This window comes from Pteropus medius, unplaced genomic scaffold (genome assembly GCF_902729225.1).
Source record: "Pteropus medius unplaced genomic scaffold, Ma_sr-lr_union100, whole genome shotgun sequence".
Lineage (NCBI taxonomy): Eukaryota > Metazoa > Chordata > Mammalia > Chiroptera > Pteropodidae > Pteropus > Pteropus medius.
This window is the reverse complement of record NW_024346667.1, coordinates 24,350,618-24,371,359: the sequence shown is the minus strand read 5'-3', so window position 1 is coordinate 24,371,359 and position 20,742 is coordinate 24,350,618. Positions and strand designations below refer to the sequence as shown.

The 20,742-nt window shown below is 32.3% G+C and overlaps 1 protein-coding gene across 2 annotated transcripts in view; it reads left to right on the top strand.

The window, feature by feature from the left end:
* FSTL5 (follistatin like 5) overlaps positions 1–15,353 on the top strand; it is a 544,717-nt gene extending 529,364 nt beyond the window's left edge. For both annotated transcript variants that reach the window (XM_039876278.1, XM_039876277.1), the window contains one exon: positions 12,811–15,353. In XM_039876278.1, the coding sequence (XP_039732212.1) occupies positions 12,811–13,513 (703 nt within the window). In that variant the 3' untranslated portion in view covers positions 13,514–15,353. The remainder of the gene's footprint in view (positions 1–12,810) is intronic.
* Positions 15,354–20,742: the final 5,389 nt, after the last annotated feature.

The window sequence follows — 20,742 nt, the reverse complement described above, 5'->3', positions numbered from 1 at the left end:
AGAAATCCCCAGAAATATGATTTTTGTTTCTATGGATAGATCTATTTATAATGCATATAAGTAGAATATATTTCATATAAGTTGAATTATACAATGTATAACGTTTTGTATCTGGCTTCTTTAACATAGCTTAACATTTTCCAGGTATATCCACATTGTAGCACATTGTAGCACATGTGTCCATACTTCATTCCTTTTTTGAAAATATTTTATTATATGGACATACAGAATTTTGTTTATCCATGTATTTGTTGATGCACACTTATGTTGTTTCCACATTTTGGATATTGAGAATGGTACTGCCATTCTCTAATTCATCTTCCCCAATTTTAAGTATTGATGCTTTTTATGCTGTTAGAATAATGTTATTTAATGCTGATTTTAAACGTTATAGTATTATAATTACAAGTCTTTCATCTATCTAGACATTTTCGTGTACGAGTATCTGTTTGAATACCTGTTTACAATTTTGGAGGAGTATATACCTAGAAATAGAATTACTGGATCATATAATAATTCTATGTTTAATTTTTTTGAGAAACTGACAAACTGTTTTCTTTAGTGCTGAACTATTTTACATTTCTACCAGGAACGTTTAAGAGTTCCAATTTTTCCACATACTCACCAACATTTGTTATTATTCATCTTTTAGATGATAGCAATCCTAGTAGGTGTCAGGTGGTATCTCATTGTGATTTGATTTACATTTTTTAATGACTAATGATGTTAAACATCTTTCTAGCGCTTGTCGGTCATTTGTATATCTTCATTGGAGAAATTTCCATTCAAGTCCTTTGTCCATTTTCTAATTGGGTTGTCTTCTTTTTCTCACATTGTAAGAATTCTTTATTTTTTCTTGATATGAGAAGATATCAGTTATATGATTTACAAATATTTTTTCTCATTCTATGGGTTGTCTTTTTTGATAGTGGTCTTTGATATATAAAATTTTTTATATTGATAAAGGCCAAAATATCTATTTTTATTCTTTTGTTATTGTACTGGAGTCATATCTAAGAACCCACTGCAAATCCAAAACCCAAGGAAGATGTATACCTAAGTTTCCTTCTAAGCATTTTATAGTTATATCTTTTACTTACATTTTTAAAATCCATTTAAATTAACTTTTATATATAGTATAAGGTAGGGAACCAACTTTATTATTTTTCATGGGGACATCCATTTGTCACAGCTACATTTGTTGAAAGAACTATTCCACTCAATTGAATAATAATAGTACCTTGAAAAGTATTTAAATGGAATACAACCATTTTTCAAGTTCATTATTATAAACATTCTAGTTATAAGTACTTTGCTTTTGCCTTTCAAAGGAATTTCATGATTTAAATTACTGAGATTTATAAAACTAATTTATTCTCTTAGTATTTTAGGAATTAACTAGTATAATCACCATTATACAGAAATAAAACCAATACAATTATAGTATTTGGGAAGATATACAACATAAGTATCAGGCACACTTTAATTTTTCTATTAGTAATTTCATCCTCATAAAACTTCACATGTTTCTCTATAATATCATTATGCCAATTAAAAGAATTCACCAGTGAAAAGCTACTAAACTTAGTAAGATTAACATTTCAAGCAGAATTAATAAAGTAGTTATACAATTTTAGCTAACTTAGACTTGTTTGTCCTCACTTCTTTAGTGTACTTGGTTCAGTCTCTGAAATAAATATGCCTTTTCAAAGATTTGCAATAAAATCAAATTCAATATTAAATTCTGATTCACAGTCACCAAATTATATATAATAGAATAAAAAATGGAAAATCTTTCAATATTGTTGAAGTGAGTGTTAAGACAATTATCACATGTACTATTTTGAGTATACAAGTTGTAAAAAAATTAGTTATTCTAGGTTAGATTTCAAAGCAGATTTTCAAAGAGAAAATAGTTTAGAGAAATATAAAAAAATAATCTTCAATTAACATTGTGGAATGATGTCAAGAGGAGAAAGTATTTCTGTTTCCAGTTGTTCCTTGGAATTGTTGCTGCCTTACCTTCTATCTACTGAAATCACAGCTGCAAGCATTTTTTTCCTGGCAAACTTTTAGTTTTATTCTACTACTCAAATTTTTTGTCAGTATTACAAACTATAACATTTCTCATTGGTCTTCTAATATTCAGTTACTATATCTTTCTTACTTGTACTATGAATTTATTATTCTATCATCTCCTTGGTTGATTCAGTACAACATTCTTTGTATTTACATGTGTTTTTCACTTAATTTTATATCCAAACATATTCTGATATTTTAAGATTTTTTTTCAGTATATCTGTATTCTCTGAAGATGTGTCTTACATAGATAAATCTCTTTTTGAAGCATCAAGTACATTCTGTACATTTATCTAGATACTTAGTAAATGCATATTAAAGACTGAAATCATGGTCAGCAATTATTATGAAAGCTACTTGGTCTTTTTAATAAGTTCCTACATATTGTTTTAGCTCTATTAATACATATATATTTCTTATTATAAAAAAGTAGACTATGGACTATATTCATTGAACGAAGATTGAAAAACTTAAAACAAAATGAGCTTAATCCAGTCTCTAAACTTAACCAAAGTTAACCTTTAGACATATTTATCTTCAGTCGTGGATAGGTTTTGCTTATTTTATTTTTAATAGTTTAGTTATACCATTCATACAATACAGTTCTCTTTTCATATAACTTTGTTAAATAAACATTAATTCTAAATTAGTGCTTATGATATCTTTTAAACAAGCATGTATGTTCTATTGAATCAAGTGGCTATATCATTATTACATAAATATTCACATATATGGTCTTTTGAGTTTACAAATTTTTACAACTAAATAATGTTATGAATATATTTGTGCATAAAGCTTTATCCATATTTATTATTATTATCTAAGGAGAGTCAACTAGGAAGTGAATTACTACTAAAAAGGCCAGAAATATATGAACAATCCTTGATGCTAATTATTAATTATTTTATACATGCAAGTTACACTACTATTAGTAACACAGGAAAGTGCCAATTTCATTGAACACTTTTAACATTATGTATTCCCAGTTTGTGAAATGAAAATGTTATCTCACTGCTCTATACTTATTTGATTGAAAAGTAATAAAGTTGCATAGTTTCTTTATATATTTTGATGCATACATGCCATATTCAAACCATGCAAAAATATATATATTAATAAGCAAAAGTTTTATAAATATCCATTGTACTTTTCTCTTTAGCAAGTTATCTTTCAGTTCATTTATTGAAGCAATTACATATAAGTGCTTTAAAATATATAGTATTCTTTTTAACCTGGTATGTTCTTATTTTAAAATGAATAGTTTTAGAGATACCTCTATGTCATTACTAATACACTGTCATTTTTATAACTATAGTATGAAATTTCATTTGGTATATGGTTCATTGTTTATTTAAGCATTACACTATTATTTGATGTTTACTTTATTTCTAAATTAACTTATTGCAACCAGTGCTGCAAGGAATATTCTTAAGTATGCTACTTTGTAATAATTTTGTGAGCATTTATTAAGGGAAGATACTAAGAGACATCATTGCTTCATTAAAGCAGAGTCATATTTTAATTTCAGAGATTATAACATATTATTCTCCAAAAATCCTAAAACAAGTCTGCTTCCACCAATAGTCTACAAGGGAGCATATTTAATCACATCCTTACCAATGATGGATGTAAGCACATTTTATTATTGTTAACAATAGACTGGTAAAAATAAATAAGTCATTTTTTAATTTTAATTTGTATTCACCTAATCATTTGTGAAATTTTGAGTCTCTTGATGCCCCATCCTCATGTGAGGAATTGCCATTTGTTTGCTTGCTAATTTTTCTTTTTAATTCTTTGCTTTTTCTGATTTTACTAATTTATTTTATAGTCATAATATTAATCTTTTTCTGTTATATTTCTGATCATTTTGTATATTGCATTAACTATTGTTTATTTTAAAAATATAGTCACCTTTATCGAGCTTCACTTTTTGGCTTATAAAATGTGGGGTCTTGCTTAAAAAGGTCTCATCTTCTCCAATTTTTATGTATTGATGCTTTTAATACTGTTGTAATGCTGTTATTTAATATTGATTTTAAATATTATAGTATTATAATTGAAATTCTTTCACCTATCTAGATATTACTTTGTGCAACAAATGAGATGTACATATATCTTTCTTATTAGATAGCTGATTACCTCAGTATGATATATTTTGTAGCCTATACCTTCTCTACTAATGTGAAATACTACTTTTATTATATTTTTAATTTTCACATATAAAATGAGTCTGCTTCTGAAATCTTTATCCTATTCCACCAAAACTCCAATATCTCTCAATATCAGTGCCATTGGGTAGTCCCCTCCCATGTTGACCCTAGACTTGGCTTTTTTATGTAAGACAGAAGCAAACATGAGACAAGAAGAGACCTGACTATTTAGAGCTTTCTGTTTTAGAATTCTGCAGTCACCTCATGAGGAAGTTTCTGTAGCATCCCTTAGAATAGAAAATCACACTGAAAAAGAGGAGTCCATCCATCCCAGCCACCAACCAATACCCATCAGCTGACTAAAGCCTCATGAACATACTCATTATTGAGGAAGCAATAAAGTAAAATATGGTGAATCATAAATATAGATTCCTATAAATAACTATAAAGCAATAAAGTAAATATACACAGAGCAACATGACTACATCTTTAAAATGCAGTGTTGAAAGAAAATGGTAAGATACAATATGAGCTATATACTTTATTGTCATTTATGCAAGTGAAAAACGTGAACAAAACAAAACAAACCCTTTCTTTTCCCTTACTCTTACATACCCAAGAACAGCATATAGAATAATAATATTTATTAAATACCAAATCCAGATACATTTCTAAACATGTGCTATAAACCCTTATCCTGTTAAGCAATAGTTATGCAGCTTTCACCTTGTCTGGGAAAAAAAGTAAAAAATATAAAAAATATAATAATAATAATTAATAATAATAATAATAATAATAATAATAAACAAATAGTATCAATCACATGCATAACTTTAACTACATGATTTCTATCTTAGTTAGTTCCACTAATTTAACAAAATATCATGGACTGGGTGGATTAAACACCAGAACTTTATTTCTCACAGTTATAGGTGCTGGGAAACCAGTGATCAAGCTGTTAGCATTCTCAGATCCTGGTGAGGACCAGATACTAGTTTGCAGATAGTTGTCTTTTTATTTGATCTCCTATGGCAGAGAGAGATCATCTCTCTCATGTCTTTTCTTTCAAGGGCATTAACCCCATACATGAAGGCTCGACCTTTATGACCTAAAGTCATCCCAAAGGCTCCACCTCCACATAGCTTCACATTGGGGATTAGGACTTCCAATGATGCTCCTTAGAAACTAAATGTATGTATTGCAATCTTCACTCCTCATAGCTCTGTATATTCTCTAGATTTGAGTTTTTCAGACTCTTTGGCCAAGGAAATCTGTGCCTGATGTTTTGAATTTTATTCCCAAGTATACACTCCACACTTCTCCCTGAAAGGCTAACAAGGCTTCTGATTGGTTCGGCCAATGAGAAGCTTGATTAGAGATAGCTTGAAGAAGGAAAGCTTCCTGTCTGCTGATTTGTAGGAGACCAGCTATTTCAAAGATCACAGCTCTTTACAAGATACACCTCTTCACATAATGACTCTTTCCTTCCAGGACAGAGCAGTGACAACAGCCTTACTGTTATTTTCCCCATATTACTGCTCTGTCCTTTGTCAATTACTATTTCTCTGTAAATAGTCTATATTTTACTCTCCTTGATTTATTCTAATTGGAATTTGTTCTTTTCCTTCTGGGATCCAGGCTAATATATATTCTATCTTCAAGTGAAAACGTAGCATAACAAATATATAAGTTAGTAGGCGAAACAAAGATGTAGCTACACCCATCCCTTCTCTTATCATTGAATAGGTTCTCTAAAACACTCTGTGAAAGTCAGGACATACAATAAGCACCTCACTGCTTGACTAGAATTATCTTAAGGATAAGAATCATTTATTTCCTCTCCATTTCCTTCATAAGGTTTTACAAAGTACACTGTATGTACTTTGTAATTGTTCTCAACCCATTCCAACCATGGTTCCTCATAGAACCTTTGTTTTTCCACCCATTATTTCTGATTTGCAGGTATACGATGGATACTGGTAATGTATTTTGATTGATTAATACATTATAATTTGCTTTTGACTTTGTTTCACTTTCCTTTCCTATATTCACTTCTGTACTCAAAATTATTTCTCATTCTTCTAATTACTAACTCATTTATGCACATCACCGCTGATTCATTTATCAACTCCTGTGTAAAACACATCCTAATCAGAAAACTGAGTAAGATCAGGCAGGCTGCTATTTTCAGATTTTCATCTTGTTTTTCCAAAACCAAGTTAAGAAGAGCAAACAACCTCTTAAAATGCTATCATAAGGCAAAGTTGTCAGGTTTCCCTGCCCCCCACCACCCCCCGCCAAGCTCTTAAGCTATTAAAAAAAAAGAAGAAAATTTGGTATTTATGATATGATCTGTTGTATATAGTTTCTCCTCAACTTTCAATGAGGTTATGTCCCAATAAATCCATAGTAAGTTAAAAATATCATTAAGTCAAAAATATATTTAATACTTCACTGTAGAGTACCGGTTATTTGCCCTTACAGCTGAGTGACTGTCTGGAAGTTGCAGTTTGCTGCTTCTGCCGGCATCAGGAGAGGGCATCGTACCGCTGTTGCTAACCTGGGAAAGATCAAAGCAGGGTTTCTGTTAACGGCTATGGCTTTTGTATCACTGTAAAGTTGAAAAATCTTACACTGAACCTTTATAAGTTCGGGTGTATGTATACGGTGTTCACAGAATTCTTAATAAATCTGTTTTCTTCTGTATGTCCTGATTATTCACTAGAAAGGATAGATCTCTGGACACTGTAATAATTCTGTCAAACAGTTAGACTTAAATTATGCCTTCACGTCTCAATTTTCCTTAGAAGAATCAAATTTTCTACATATCAAAATAATAGAATACCAGAGAAGAAAGAAAATAGAATTTAGTGTAAAGAAACACATTCTACTTTTTTTTAAGGGAAAAAAAAATAAAAATGAAAGTAGGGAAGAAGTAATGTGGCTAAAATCTTTAATATAGATTTTCTATAATATACTTATAAAAGTCAAGTAGGAGGGCATCCTGTGGTGCATTTTAACTTTTTCAACCTATGTTTGAAAACGGAAAACTTCAAAGTACTATCATTTCTCAAACACATCTAAGAATTTGGACTATTCAGAAACTGCCCTCACTCTAGTTATAAATCTTTACTAAATGCATCAATTCTATTTCTCTGTGCTTCCCCTCTATCGAATATGAATGTGACCACTATTTATGAACAGGTGTGTTTTACTGAGCTTTTTATGTGAAGTTCAGATAAAAACTAAATCCTCTGGTAGCTGGGTAGAAACAGCATTCAATCTTTTCTTACAAGGGTCAGTCCAGGATAATAGAAAACAACTAAATATAAAAGAATTCATAAACTAGTGAATGATGGCTCATGTCAGATTTATGGTTTGTGTCTATGAAAACTCTGTCAGCTGTAATACAACAGAAGATGTCATTACAATAGCCATTGATTGTGCAGGTTTATAAATTAATTATGAGGAGGGCATTTACAATTTTAGTTTCTTATCTGTTTAGCATTTCTGAGCTTCCAATTGAAAAAACAAGATAATTATAATGCAATTAGAAAAACAAGATATTAATAATCCTTCCAACTATTATTTATGAAACACTAACTAGTTGATCACAAGTAAAATTTCAATTTTCGCAAGTAAAATCTCAATATAACTGATTCCTAAGGCTGTTTAAATTCTTTTGATCTGAAATTTTATTTCAAAGAATATGGTTTCTATAAGTGAGACATTGAAAGTCTTTGGGGAATGCTTTTGTTTTAGTAGTGGATTGTAGCAATGTTGCTTTTAGAACAGGATAGAGTGGCTAGTGAATCCAACGTTCAAATACACCCACTTCAGATTTTCATCCATTAATATACATAGAAAGACTGGTTTTAAAATCTGAGGAAGTGCAGATGATAGGATTTGAGAAAAGAAGTAATGTAGAATTGGATGAGGAGCATATGGCAAACTTTCCTGCTTTTGGTATGGGGACTCATCCTCATAGGTTAAATATTAAAAGTCAGCAGTAAAGAAAACTGTTCAGGTAAGACTCTATGAGGACTCTGGGGACACAGAGTATTACCTTAAGACTCAGGAGATGAAATAATGGTTATTCTGCAAATATTACAGGGTTCTTTCAGTCCAGCTTTTGAGCTACCAGTGGTGTTGGCACTGACCATGGCAAATTAAAGAGATCATTAACTGCAATTATGCGATTCCTTTACTGGCACCTCAGGTGATAGATTTGAAAGCAGAACAGGAGCAGAACAGAAAGGAAGATGCTGTGGGGTGACAGTGACTGGGAAACTGCTTTGTGAGACTCTGTAACCAGATCCATTTGGGAACTCTCTGAGTGAGAGACTTGGGGATATCAATAATTATGCAAATGCAAAAAGTGTAGCCTGGTTTGTGGGATGTGGAGGTCTTTGAGCAGTTACTCTTTATTAGACTTCATGGCATTTCAACCATACTTCTATCTAACTATCTGTTCTTTCCTTTCTCTGCCAAATAGCTTCCTTTGCAAGGCCTTGAATTATCATGATGCAAACTCTGACTGCAATTCTTCATGTTCTTAGATAGACAGGTCCTAAAGTCAGCCACAAAATTTTCTGTTACTTTTAGTAAAAAATTTTGAGTAAGATTGGTACCTATTTCAAATCCCATCATCTGCGCAGAGCTCAGATTCATGTGGCCTAGCGATCCATGCCTTTGGTAAGAAATGAAGCAGCACCTCTAAAGAAGACAGAGCGAGCTAGACTGCCTTCATTCCTCACTATGTGAGGTATTTGGTGATTGGATAGGTGTGGACTGGGCATAGATCCTGTTGGTGCTAGTGAGAGCAAAATTGAAAAGGTGAATTCATATCGTGAATGCGATCTCTGTTGTATTCACAAATGGAAAAAAGTCTAGCCACATTTGAGTAACACTATGTTTATTTTTAACATTATGAGAACACTAGCTATCCAGAAAAATTGATAATTTGTTTTTGTTTTTCCCATTCATAGATTATAATAATCTAATGTGACATAGAGAATATTTTATTTGATTCATATGGGAAAATGACGCTAGTTAAGACGTAAATCACTGACAAGTTCTACTTATTGAGAATCTACTGTTTGGCTGGTAATAAACACACATTTACTCTCATCCTCGTAGCAAGGTAGTACTTTTACCCTCTTCCTGCTGATGAAGAAATTGAAACTCATGGAATTCAAGGACTTTATATAAGGCTACATACCTATTATATTGAAAGACTGAATCATGAAACTAAATCAGCCTAGACTGAAAACCCTTACTCCATCCAAAACAAGTTCTGTGTGTATAAATCATTTCAGGACCTTGCCTTAAGCACGAAAGCACTAATTAAACTTGAACCTTATTATAAATTTTATAATAATAAACTAGATTGACTAAACATTCAGAAAAAGAAAATAATTTAGGAAAGAAAAAAGATTGCTCTAACTCTCCTCACCAAATGTAATAACAAATCCACACAATGCCATGCACATAGGTCACACTTTCCTAGTTGCATTAATTTCCTACTAAAAAAAAAAGTGATTTTAAGAGTGAGTTTTAACTCTCATTTCTCACAGTCTGGAACTTCTTATACATATTCTGACAAATATTAGACAAACTATGTTAAACTTAGTCCTATGCAGGATTTTATTATACTAAGTAGTCATGAAAGTTGAGAGACTTGTAAATATTAATCACAGACTAATGAACAGTGGGAGATTTCTGAATATCAATCTGTACTAGGGGCAATTTTGGATTATAGACACTATTTCCTGCCCAATAAATCAGCAGTGAAAAATCAAAGGCATTCTCTTGCATCTTCCGTGCAACTAGATCACTAGTTCTAGAGGAGCATACAGTGCAGATGCCAAAATGGATGTAATTTTATCACCCCACATGAAGCTTCTGTATTTTTAAACTGACTATTTTTTAAAATTTTAATTACCTCCAAAAGAAGCTGGATTGTATCACAGGAAACTTGAGTATATTCTTTAGTATCAGAGTTAAAACAGTTTAAGAGTAGTTAGAGCTTGTCTCATTCTTTTTCATTAGCATTCAAAAGCCATTGCCCAAAGGGACAAGAAGACTCAAGGTTAAGAGAACTGAAATATCAAAACTTGATTGGCTTATTGCTTTTATTAAATGTGCATATTATTGCTTTTGCCTCTGAGCACTTGCACAATGTGAAAAAGAAAGACTATATTTTCAATTATAATTCATAATTTCATAAATAACAGACACAATCACACATCTGAATACTTACACATCCTTAATGATTGTCCATTAATGGAAAAACATCAATTTATAATAGTGAAAGTTAATTATTTGTTAAGATAAGTATGAGTGGATAATAAAATTTACAATTTTATATTTTTGATGCTGTCATACAAAAATGGGACTTAGTTTTCAATTTGATTTTTTAAAAAAATTCTTTAATATTTAGGTAGCATTTAAAACCTGTGGCAGACATTAATACTTTAATGAGAACATTTAGAAGTGATTATTAAGATGAATGTTTCTTCATACCATTGAAATCAGGATAAAATTTCATCCTGAATAGGTATGGTATGAGCTGTATTTACTAAAGGGACACAAACAGTAAATTAAGGACACAGGAAAAGAGAAAGTTTCAGGATATAAGCCAGAAATGGTATATATCATTCCAAATTACACTAGAAATATTATTTTCAAAATGATTATTCCATTTAAGTAAATATAGAAAAAGTAGTAGTTACTAAATTAATAGTATACCATAATGCCATAATTAAGCATTAGTCACTAACGATTTTTCAGTTTTTTATCACTCAAAACTTCTAGACTCATTGAAAGCAGGGAAATTAATGTTGATCTCCAATATATTCCCAGTGCTTTGTGTTTAGTAGTTGTTCAATAAATATTTGAGAAATCTTTTTAAAGCAGTATGTATACACTGTAGTTTTTCTTTTGTATAGAAGAATTGGTACTCCCCAATGACAACAGTTTCTTCATAAATATTCAGATATGGCTCAACTTAATGGTTTCCCAACTATATGTAATATAATAATACAGAAGCAGTTACAATTTTATGTCTATTTTAGTAAAATATTTGTTTTTACATACTCTTCTTTATGAAATTATAACATAAGACTGATTTTTGAGAATATTTACCTTTTTTCTATGATATTAAAGGTACACATTTACTTAAATTTTTGATCTTGTGAATGCCTATATTTGAAATTTTAAGGAGTATTACCCTGAATGCACCATATTTCTGTAGTATGTATGCAAATGGTCATTTTCTTTACATGGAATCAGCATGCAGAAAATGAACTGCACAGGTGAGAATAACATAATTGGCTATCTTTAGGGATCGTGTTTATTTTGTTTTGCTTTGTCTTAATCCAACGAAGTCATCTTTTTTTTTTCATTTATGAGCACTATCAACATAATATTTATGATCTTTATTTTTATGGAGCTTTTGGAAATATTAGGAGGTACTTTAATTATTATTATTAACAGAAGTAAAAAATGAAAGTTCTTCATATTTCTATTGAACAATATCCATTTCAGGTATAATTTTATATTCAAATTTTGGTTCCTATCTCATTTTATCTCATTTAACCTACTTATTTTTGCCAGAGGCCACTGATGATATAGGTCAGGGTTACAAAATATATTTATCTTTGTCACAGGGACTTCTGGTCATTTGCAGCTAGTATTCAGGGTAAATGTTTTGAAAAACAGTGAAGTAATTAAAGAGGTCACTAAAACAGGTTGAAAAATATTTACTTTTAAATTGATTTTAATATAAAATACCATAATTCTCCAAAGCTCATCATTGTCCAGTATAAGGTAACCAATACAATGTAGGTATATCATTAAAAACAATTAACAATATAAGCATGGCAAAGTTAAAAAAATGTAAATTATATTTAAAATATATAATAAAATAAATGTTAAACATAGAGGTAGCTAATCAAAGTGATCTTAAAGTAATATACACAAGTCTAATAGTCCTATGCCAAAAATAAATTAATTAATCAATAAATCAATTAATTAATTAAATTGATCCGCATTTATTAAGGTAGTCCTGTGAGGCAGATTAAAATGAGAAAGAAATGGCTAATCACTAAAATAGTTTTGTGTCAGATTTATTTGATGATCATAAAACAATATAGGAAGTAAATGAAGTGAGTGAAATAGATATATATTCAAGTCTTTTGTTCTTGCTGACTTCCATAGCAGTTAATCAAGCTTGTTCAATGTCAGAAGGTTTAGAAACATACAAAATAATGTTCACTTTTCTATCCTCTATGGTAAAAGTGAAATTTGTTGTTCCAATTAACTAGATATATTACTTTTAATTATTTTGCTTTCTACAGCATGATTTATAATTGTTTGGCTATAACGAATGGATGACCTAGAGAAAGGAGGAGAAAATCATGATTTAAAGTAATTCTAACCTGATTGTGACACAAATTACTGCATAGACTGACAGATAACACCTGGACTGAGATGGCCCTTTTTACCTGTCCACAGTGCATTTTTTTATGGTAACACTCTACAGTTTCCTGTCTAACTTCATTTTTTATCTTTTTAGGTTCGGATTTATTCTTCATAAAGATGAAGCTGCATTACAAAAAATTGATCTTGAGACCATGTCATACATCAAGACAATTAACTTGAAAGACTATAAGTGTATTCCTCAATCATTGACATATACACACTTGGGAGGATACTACTTTATTGGCTGCAAACCTGATAGCACTGGAGCAATTCCCCCACAGCTCGTGGTGGACAGTGTAACAGACTCAGTCATTGGATTCAATAGTGACGTGACAGGCACTCCATTTGTCTCTCCAGATGGGCACTATCTTGTCAGCATTAATGATGTGAAAGGTCTCGTAAGGGTCCAGTACATTACCATCAGAGGAGAAATACAAGAGGCGTTTGATATCCAGACGAATCTGCACATATCCGATCTGGCATTTCAGCCATCCTTTACTGAAGCCCACCAATACAACATCTATGGTAGCTCAAGCACACAAACTGATGTGCTCTTTGTGGAGCTCTCCTCCGGGAAGGTTAAGATGATAAAGAGCCTTAAGGAACCACTCAAGGCAGAAGAATGGCCTTGGAGCAGGAAGAACAGGCAAATCCAGGACAGTGGCTTGTTTGGTCAATATCTGATGACGCCTTCCAAGGACTCTCTGTTTATACTAGATGGACGACTCAATAAGTTAAACTGTGAGATCACTGAAGTTGAGAAAGGAAATACAGTCATTTGGGTTGGAGATGCCTAAGAGCCCTATTAGATAATTATTGAATGAAGAGTTTTCCAGTACATTGCACTTAATTCATTGTTTAAATTTACACCTTAACTTTTAAAGTTTCTATCCTAGTGAAACATAAGTTACTTGGTTTTCCCAAGAAAATAGATTTTTTTTTTCAGCAAACAAATATACAATTAGTAATATTGATTGGTTGAAAATTTTAATGAGAAACTACATTAATCACGAGAATCGAATCTATATTTAAATCAAATCTATAATTAAGCCAACAAAATAAGAATTCAAATACTTAAAAATAACTTGACGACAGAGAATTTCAGATGACTTTAAGCACCATTTTATTTTAAAGGTAGTTTATCTATATTTTTTCTCTGTCTTTTTTGGTATGCTTAAACCAGAAATAAAAGGTATTGTGGAAACTTAAAATTCTTAATTCAAAATATTCTGTCCCATCCACTGTTTATAATCTTTTGTGCCTTGAAGGGAATGTCACAGGAGGAAAAGGAAGGCTAAAAGCTGCATACATAACACTCTCATAACAGTAAATCTCTTGTCATTAAAAGAGAAAAGTTTAACATCTCTTGCACTAAATCCTGCCTTCAGTCATTTGTTTAACCCTCAATGAAATATCATTTGAAGGTGTAAATTGGCCTTAGGTTCTATACAGGTGACAAACTCTATTTGACACTTACTGTATAATCTGCAGCATGCTATGGAAAATGGGGAGGAAGGGAGGAAAAATAATTACAGTGAAAATGTTTGCAATCTATTCTCTACTCATTTTGCTTTCAATCATTAGAGTACATTATATTTTTAATGCAAGTTTGTGTGAGATGTCAACTGCTTACAAATGTTTATTATTAGCAGAATTGATTATTTTCTTTTCATGTGGTCCAGTGTTGCATCAGCAGGAACTCCCATTTCTAAAAAAGGAACATTATTTGTGTCTGCTTAGAGTAAACCACATATAGGGAAATTAACACCAGAAAGAAAAAAACTGGCTAGAGAACTGATGAGTATGTGTTTTAGGAGAATTAGCTATAGAAATTGGGAATTAGGGGATAGCTCCACAGTGGTGAGTAAAGATGTACTTCACCATTGCTATTTAAGTATAACCCATCAAAAAACTTCATTTCTTAATAACTCTCCTAAATGACTTTCTGTTCAATCTCTGCATAATCCTTAAATGACCCACTCACTAACTGTGTGCTGTAGTTCAAAACCTAACTAATCCTCTTATTTGAGACACAGCATACAAGTAAAAATTTTTACTTTTTTTTTTTTTTAAGGGCAAAGAAAAGGCCAGTGGAAGTGGATTAAAACTAGAGAGTTAGTTTATTGGAATAAGCAGATAATTATCCAGGCTTAAAGTGATAGCTTACATGTTTTGAGAATCTTTTTAGTTATTTTTATTTTATTGCTGCTAAAAATGCTAATGGGTTGTTGAAATGACCTCCATTTACTGAAGGTAATCCAATAAAGTCTTTTTTAAACACAAATTTTACTCAAGTTTAAATTGTGTAAAACTACTTAGAAACCTGAAATTTTATAGTGTGTAATATCTTATGTGTATATAGCATCCTGAATTGTGTGATACAGTAGTTTTCCTCTTAGCTTAAGGAAACATTATGGGAGGTAGATTTAACAAAAAACAAAAATCAGCTTATGTTTCTACTTATCTGCTTTCCTTTTTAGCAATTTTCTCTCTTGTGAACATGAACCATATAAAGTGTCTGTGACCTAATGATTTAATGTAAGTTTGTCTCATACATCCTTCTTTGGTAGCTTACACCATGTGGATGCTCTGTCTGTAGACACTGCTTGATAAAAGAATAAACCTGTTACATTTTAACCATTGAGAGTTCAATGTTTTAATGTGCATACCAGTGTGTGTGTGTGTGTGTGTGTTTCCTCTCTTTGCTTCAAACGTAGTCTGGTGCTCTGCATTGTTTTCAAAGTAATGGGATGGAGTAAAGGGCAAATGAAGTGAGATCAATCAAGAAAAACAATTTAGTTTGCCTTTTTACAAACAATTCTAATTTGCTATATTCCTTCATATTCAATGTTTAAAGCAAAGATTTTATCCTTTTTAAGGTGTTTATTTCATTAGAATTGTTTCTTGTATATTAAAGAAATGAGTACCAGAATGGAATATCAAAAGTAAACTCAAAGGAAAATTATTTTCTTTCCACACTGTTATACTATTAACTGAACAAATTACTAGCCATTCTTTTTTATAACAGTGTAATAATTAGAATAATGACATTTGTAATTCTTTGAAAAAAGCAGATGCAATATTATAATGATTTCTGAAGTAAATATCATTTCTTCAATGATGGGGAGGAAGGTAGAGTAAAAGCTAACATATAGGGCATCAGCATTATTTTATACGCATCCTGATAAAAGTATATTGCAAATAATAATCTCATCAATAATGTGTAAAAACTGAGAAAAAGAATAAAGCGATGAGGTAACTGCTCTACAAAGAAGCTCTAACATCAGAGGGTAGATTTTTAATAGGCAGGAAAAGAATGCGAAGTGATAGTCAAGAAAGAAAAAAAGTAAAGTGATTTTCTTTTCTTTCAAATTATGGTGATGATTTTGTGATAGCAATGAAGGACGGGAAATGAGAAAAGGCATGAAACCAAGAATGGGAATTGGACATAGGGTAGACTTTGAGTAACACTGACAGGAAAAAGTAAATATTTATGTAAAGAGTGTGGTATAGATAAGGTGAGGAAAGTAGGTTCTGATCAGATTTTGAAGGGAGAGAGGTGAAGAATGAAACCAATTTAAAGAGTTTGGACTTAATCCAGAAAGTAGGGACTCAACAATAATTTGGGCAATAGCAGTGAAAACAGCACTTCTAACATGTATCATTTTTTAATACAATGAAGATTCGATGAAAGAAAAGTGAAATGAGGTGATGAGGTATCAGTTGAGAGGTTACTGCAACAATTTAAGTTTATGGTCTTTAATATAAGACAATTACATTGAAAGTATATATTATAAAACAGGGCATGTCAAGGAACCATACCTGAAATAGCAACTGAATAAACATGGATCATGAAAAGAGACGCAATGGGACTCAAACATGACATCGTTAATAGAAGTAAGAAAATCATGAAGGAGAAACAGATGAAGATGAAAGAAAGAGAGGATTTAAGTAAAAGACAAATTAAATGAAAATATTGGCAATAGAATATATTTCCTGGGAAGCGTCGTCATGTATAGCAAACTAACACAATTTTCAGGAGTCAATCCACCTTCTGCTTAATTATATCTATGTAAAGTTGAAGCACTTTTTAAAAAATGCAATTTTGAACCTTATTGCCTTTCAGATCCCACTCAAAAGTTCTCCACAGGATTTTCTTTTAAAAATAAGTGAATTTGACTGAATTTTACATTCACTATAATTTTACAGGATGAAAAGGTATGTTTAATCATGTCTCATAACTTATCATATATAAATTTTTAAAGTGAGAAAAATTGTAAGAACAATATTGTCATCATGGAAATCAATACAACTTTAACGTAAGATGACAATGTACAACCCAATATTACAATCATAAGAACTCATAAAGGGTCACTTCTAATGTCACTTGTCTATTTACCATTTAGCTGTTCCTGTATGGACAGGTAATGAGAACAAAAGCAACCCCTTATCTAAAGTCTGTTTTCACTTTTCTTCCAAACACATTCTAATATCATTTACCTCTCCTGGGAAACTTCATACACAGAAATATGGTCTGATAGTCATGTTATAGAAATTTTCAAGTGGTCTTAAGTCATGGTAACTTTTCTCATCTTCCTGGAAAACTACATCTTAACCAGAGCTTATTGGCATGGTTTTATTTGTTTGTCTGCATTTAATACATTACATAGTCCTATTAGTAAGTGAAAAAGAACTTAGTTTTTCATTAATACTCATCAGCAAAACGTACTTGTCTCATTGGTATTTAATGGGTACTGCACAGCTATTTTGCAGTAATTTACAGCTACAGTTGGTGAATTAGGAAAGTTTTAACCTTCATTCTTTTATATTAGAGTTCAATAATGATAACATTCTCAATATGCTATCCACCTTTGCCGATATTCATTTTCATAATTTTATTGGCATCTCACATGCTATAGGACTGTTATTTTTTATTATCTGAATAATCCCATCCAACACATGCACATTATGGAACCAAATGAGAGTAGGAGTTTTTGTCTGTTTTGTTTATATCACATCTAGAAAAGGGCTTGGTATATAGTAGGCACATATTATGCAGTTAACAAACATGTGAGCTGATTGAAGTGCTATTTCAATAGGACTCAAACATTTTTTTTGGTCTCTATAGAACATGTTTAACATAAAGATTCTCATATCATTATGGCAAAAATGTATGCCTGGAATGTTATTAAACTGTGATAATTAAAAGTAGCATCATTCAGGCAGGTGTTTTCCATTAAATATTCTCCAATTCTCTAAAGTATTACAGCTAATAGACATATAATGAACATTTGGATAGATAATGTCTTTTTAAACATTTGCCACCTCAAATTAAATGTGATTGCTTATGTAAATATGATGTTTGTTATGTTAAAGATTAATCCTTTTCACATGTTATTAAACTCTAAATTAATATATATCATCTTTTAGTTATTTATAGAGGCAAATTTTCCTTTATCTATTAGCCTGCAAATAAGAGGCATGCTTATATGAAATAAAGAATGTTATGCCTATAGTATCCTACAGAAATATCAGTATATTTTGAGAAGAAATTTTCTATTTCAGGTTTGAGATTAATTTATCAAATCAAAAGTATACCATTAATCTTTGAAAGTAACTACAAAATTTTTTAAACATCTACTAATCATTTGATACATTTATGTTTCCCCAATATCCAACATGCTATAAGTTTCCTTTGATTTTTTCTTACTCATGTATTGTGCTTAAAACTTTCACTATGTTATACAACTATATTTAATTTCTCTTTCCATTATTACCTTACTTTCATTGTTTGCTAATATAATTAATTATGGATAAATAAAATATACTTATTATCTTTGAAATGCTGAGGCGTATTATTTAGAAATTGTATTTCTGAATTCTCAGAAAATGTCTAGATAATTTTTTTCTTTTTAAAAGATTTTCCATTTTTATTTTATGTATTTTTTAAAATAATTTATTTTTCAATTACAGTTGGTACACAATATTAGTTTTACGTGTACAACATAGTGATTTGACATTTACATATCTTACAAAGCGATCACTCTGAAAAACCTAGTACCCATCTGAGTCCATACATAGTAATTACAATACTATTGACTATACTCCTGATGCTGTAGTCTACATCCCCATGACTATTTTGTAACTACCCATTTGTGTTTCTGAATCCCTTCCCCTTTTTTATCCACCCCTACAACCACCATCCCATCTAACAATCATCAAAATGTTCTCTGTATCTATGAGTTTATTTCTGTTTCCTTTATTTTGCTCTTTTGATCCCACATCTAAGTGAAATCATGTGGTGTTTCCCTTTCTCTGACTTATTCAATGCAGTGTAATACCCTCTAGATCCATGCGTGTTGGCACAGATGGCAAGATTTCATTCTTTTTTTAATGGCTGAATTATATCCATCATATATATGTGCAACCTCTTCTTTGTCCTTCCACCTATTGATGAACACACAGGTTGCCTCCATATCTTGGCTATTGTAAATAGTGCTGCAATAAACGTATGGATTCACATCCTCCTTCAAAGTAGTGCTTTGGGTTTGTTTGGGTAAATACTCAGAACTGGGGTTACTGGGTCCTTCTTTGTCTCTTGTTATAGTCTGTTTTAAAGTCTATTTTGTCTTATCGGTATTGCTATCCCAACTTTTTCATTTTTGTTGTTTCCATTTTCATGAAATATCTTTTACCCTCCCTTTACTTTCAGTCTCTGTGTGTCTTTCAATCCGAAGTGAGTCTCTTGTAGGCAGTATATGTAAGAGTCTTATTTTCTTATCCATTCAGCCACCCTAGCTTTTGATTGGGGCGTTTAATCCTTTTACATTTAATTATTGATAGATTGGCCAGTGAGGGGCTGACCCTACAGAGCAGGGGTGGCTTTACTAGGGCTCTGGTGCCTGTTCAGTCTGTTAAGTGGCTGTGTCATTCTTAGATGCAGCCCCAGGTGGTGTTCCAGCCTGGGTCAAAGCTAGCCAGGAGGTGTGCCAGACCTGGGGCCTCCTGAGAGTGGCTCTAATGCAGGCCAAGTTCATCTGCAGACTGTGCCCTGCCCAGGCACACTTGGCAAAATCACCAAGCAATCTTCAGGTGGCGACCACCCCTCACTGGGCTTGGTGGTGCCGTGGTAGGCCAAGCAATGAACTGAAGCCAGCTGTTGCTAGTGCTGGGCTTGGGGCTGATCAGCAAGAGTTACAGGGCACACTGAGGCCAGATGCTGCTGGTTTGGGTATTTGTAAATCTTTTAGGAAAGTCTGCAGCATGAGCCAAGACAGGATATTTGTATGGGAAAGCTACTGCAAGTGACTTAGGTGAGCCCAAATGTTGGGTGGGGTAGGGTCTCAGGAAAACACCCAAGTGGGATGACCAGTGGTAGCCAGGCTTATGGAGACTCAGATATGGTGGCAACCTAGATATGCATGCTGGTTTGGGGGAAGGTCCACCAAAGGAACAGCGTCCTCCATCAGCACTTCTGCCTGGGAAAAAGCTGCCCTTCCAGTCCTCGCCCTGAAGCCAGATAATTCAGTTCCTCCCCATACCTTCTAAGCTGCTGCCCCAGTGCTAAGAGCTCAGAGTGAGTAAATCTATCAGTGAGTAAGTCCACATAGGCCCCTTAAGAGGAATGTCACTCTCTTTCTCACTCAGCCACAATCTTTGCTGGTTTTCACAGCTGAATGTTGTGAGGAGTTCTCTTCCTGGTACTGGAATCCTGGGTTGGGAGCCTGGCGTGGGGCTGGAACCCCTTCCCCCTCTGGCAGGACCTTGGCAGCTGAGAGATCCTTCCTGATTCTCAACCGCCATATGCGGGTGTGGGTCCAGTCTGTTATGTGCCACCCCCACCCTCACTGCCTTCTACCAGTCTTCTATAGTTTTGAAGTGGCCTCTTTTGTGTGTCCCCAGTTATAGGACTTCTATTCAGCTAGACTTCAGGTGACTCTCAATGATGTCTGTTCTGTAGTGTAGTTGTAATTTTGATGTGATTGTGAGAAGAGACAAGCATAGCATTTACTACTCTGCTATCCTG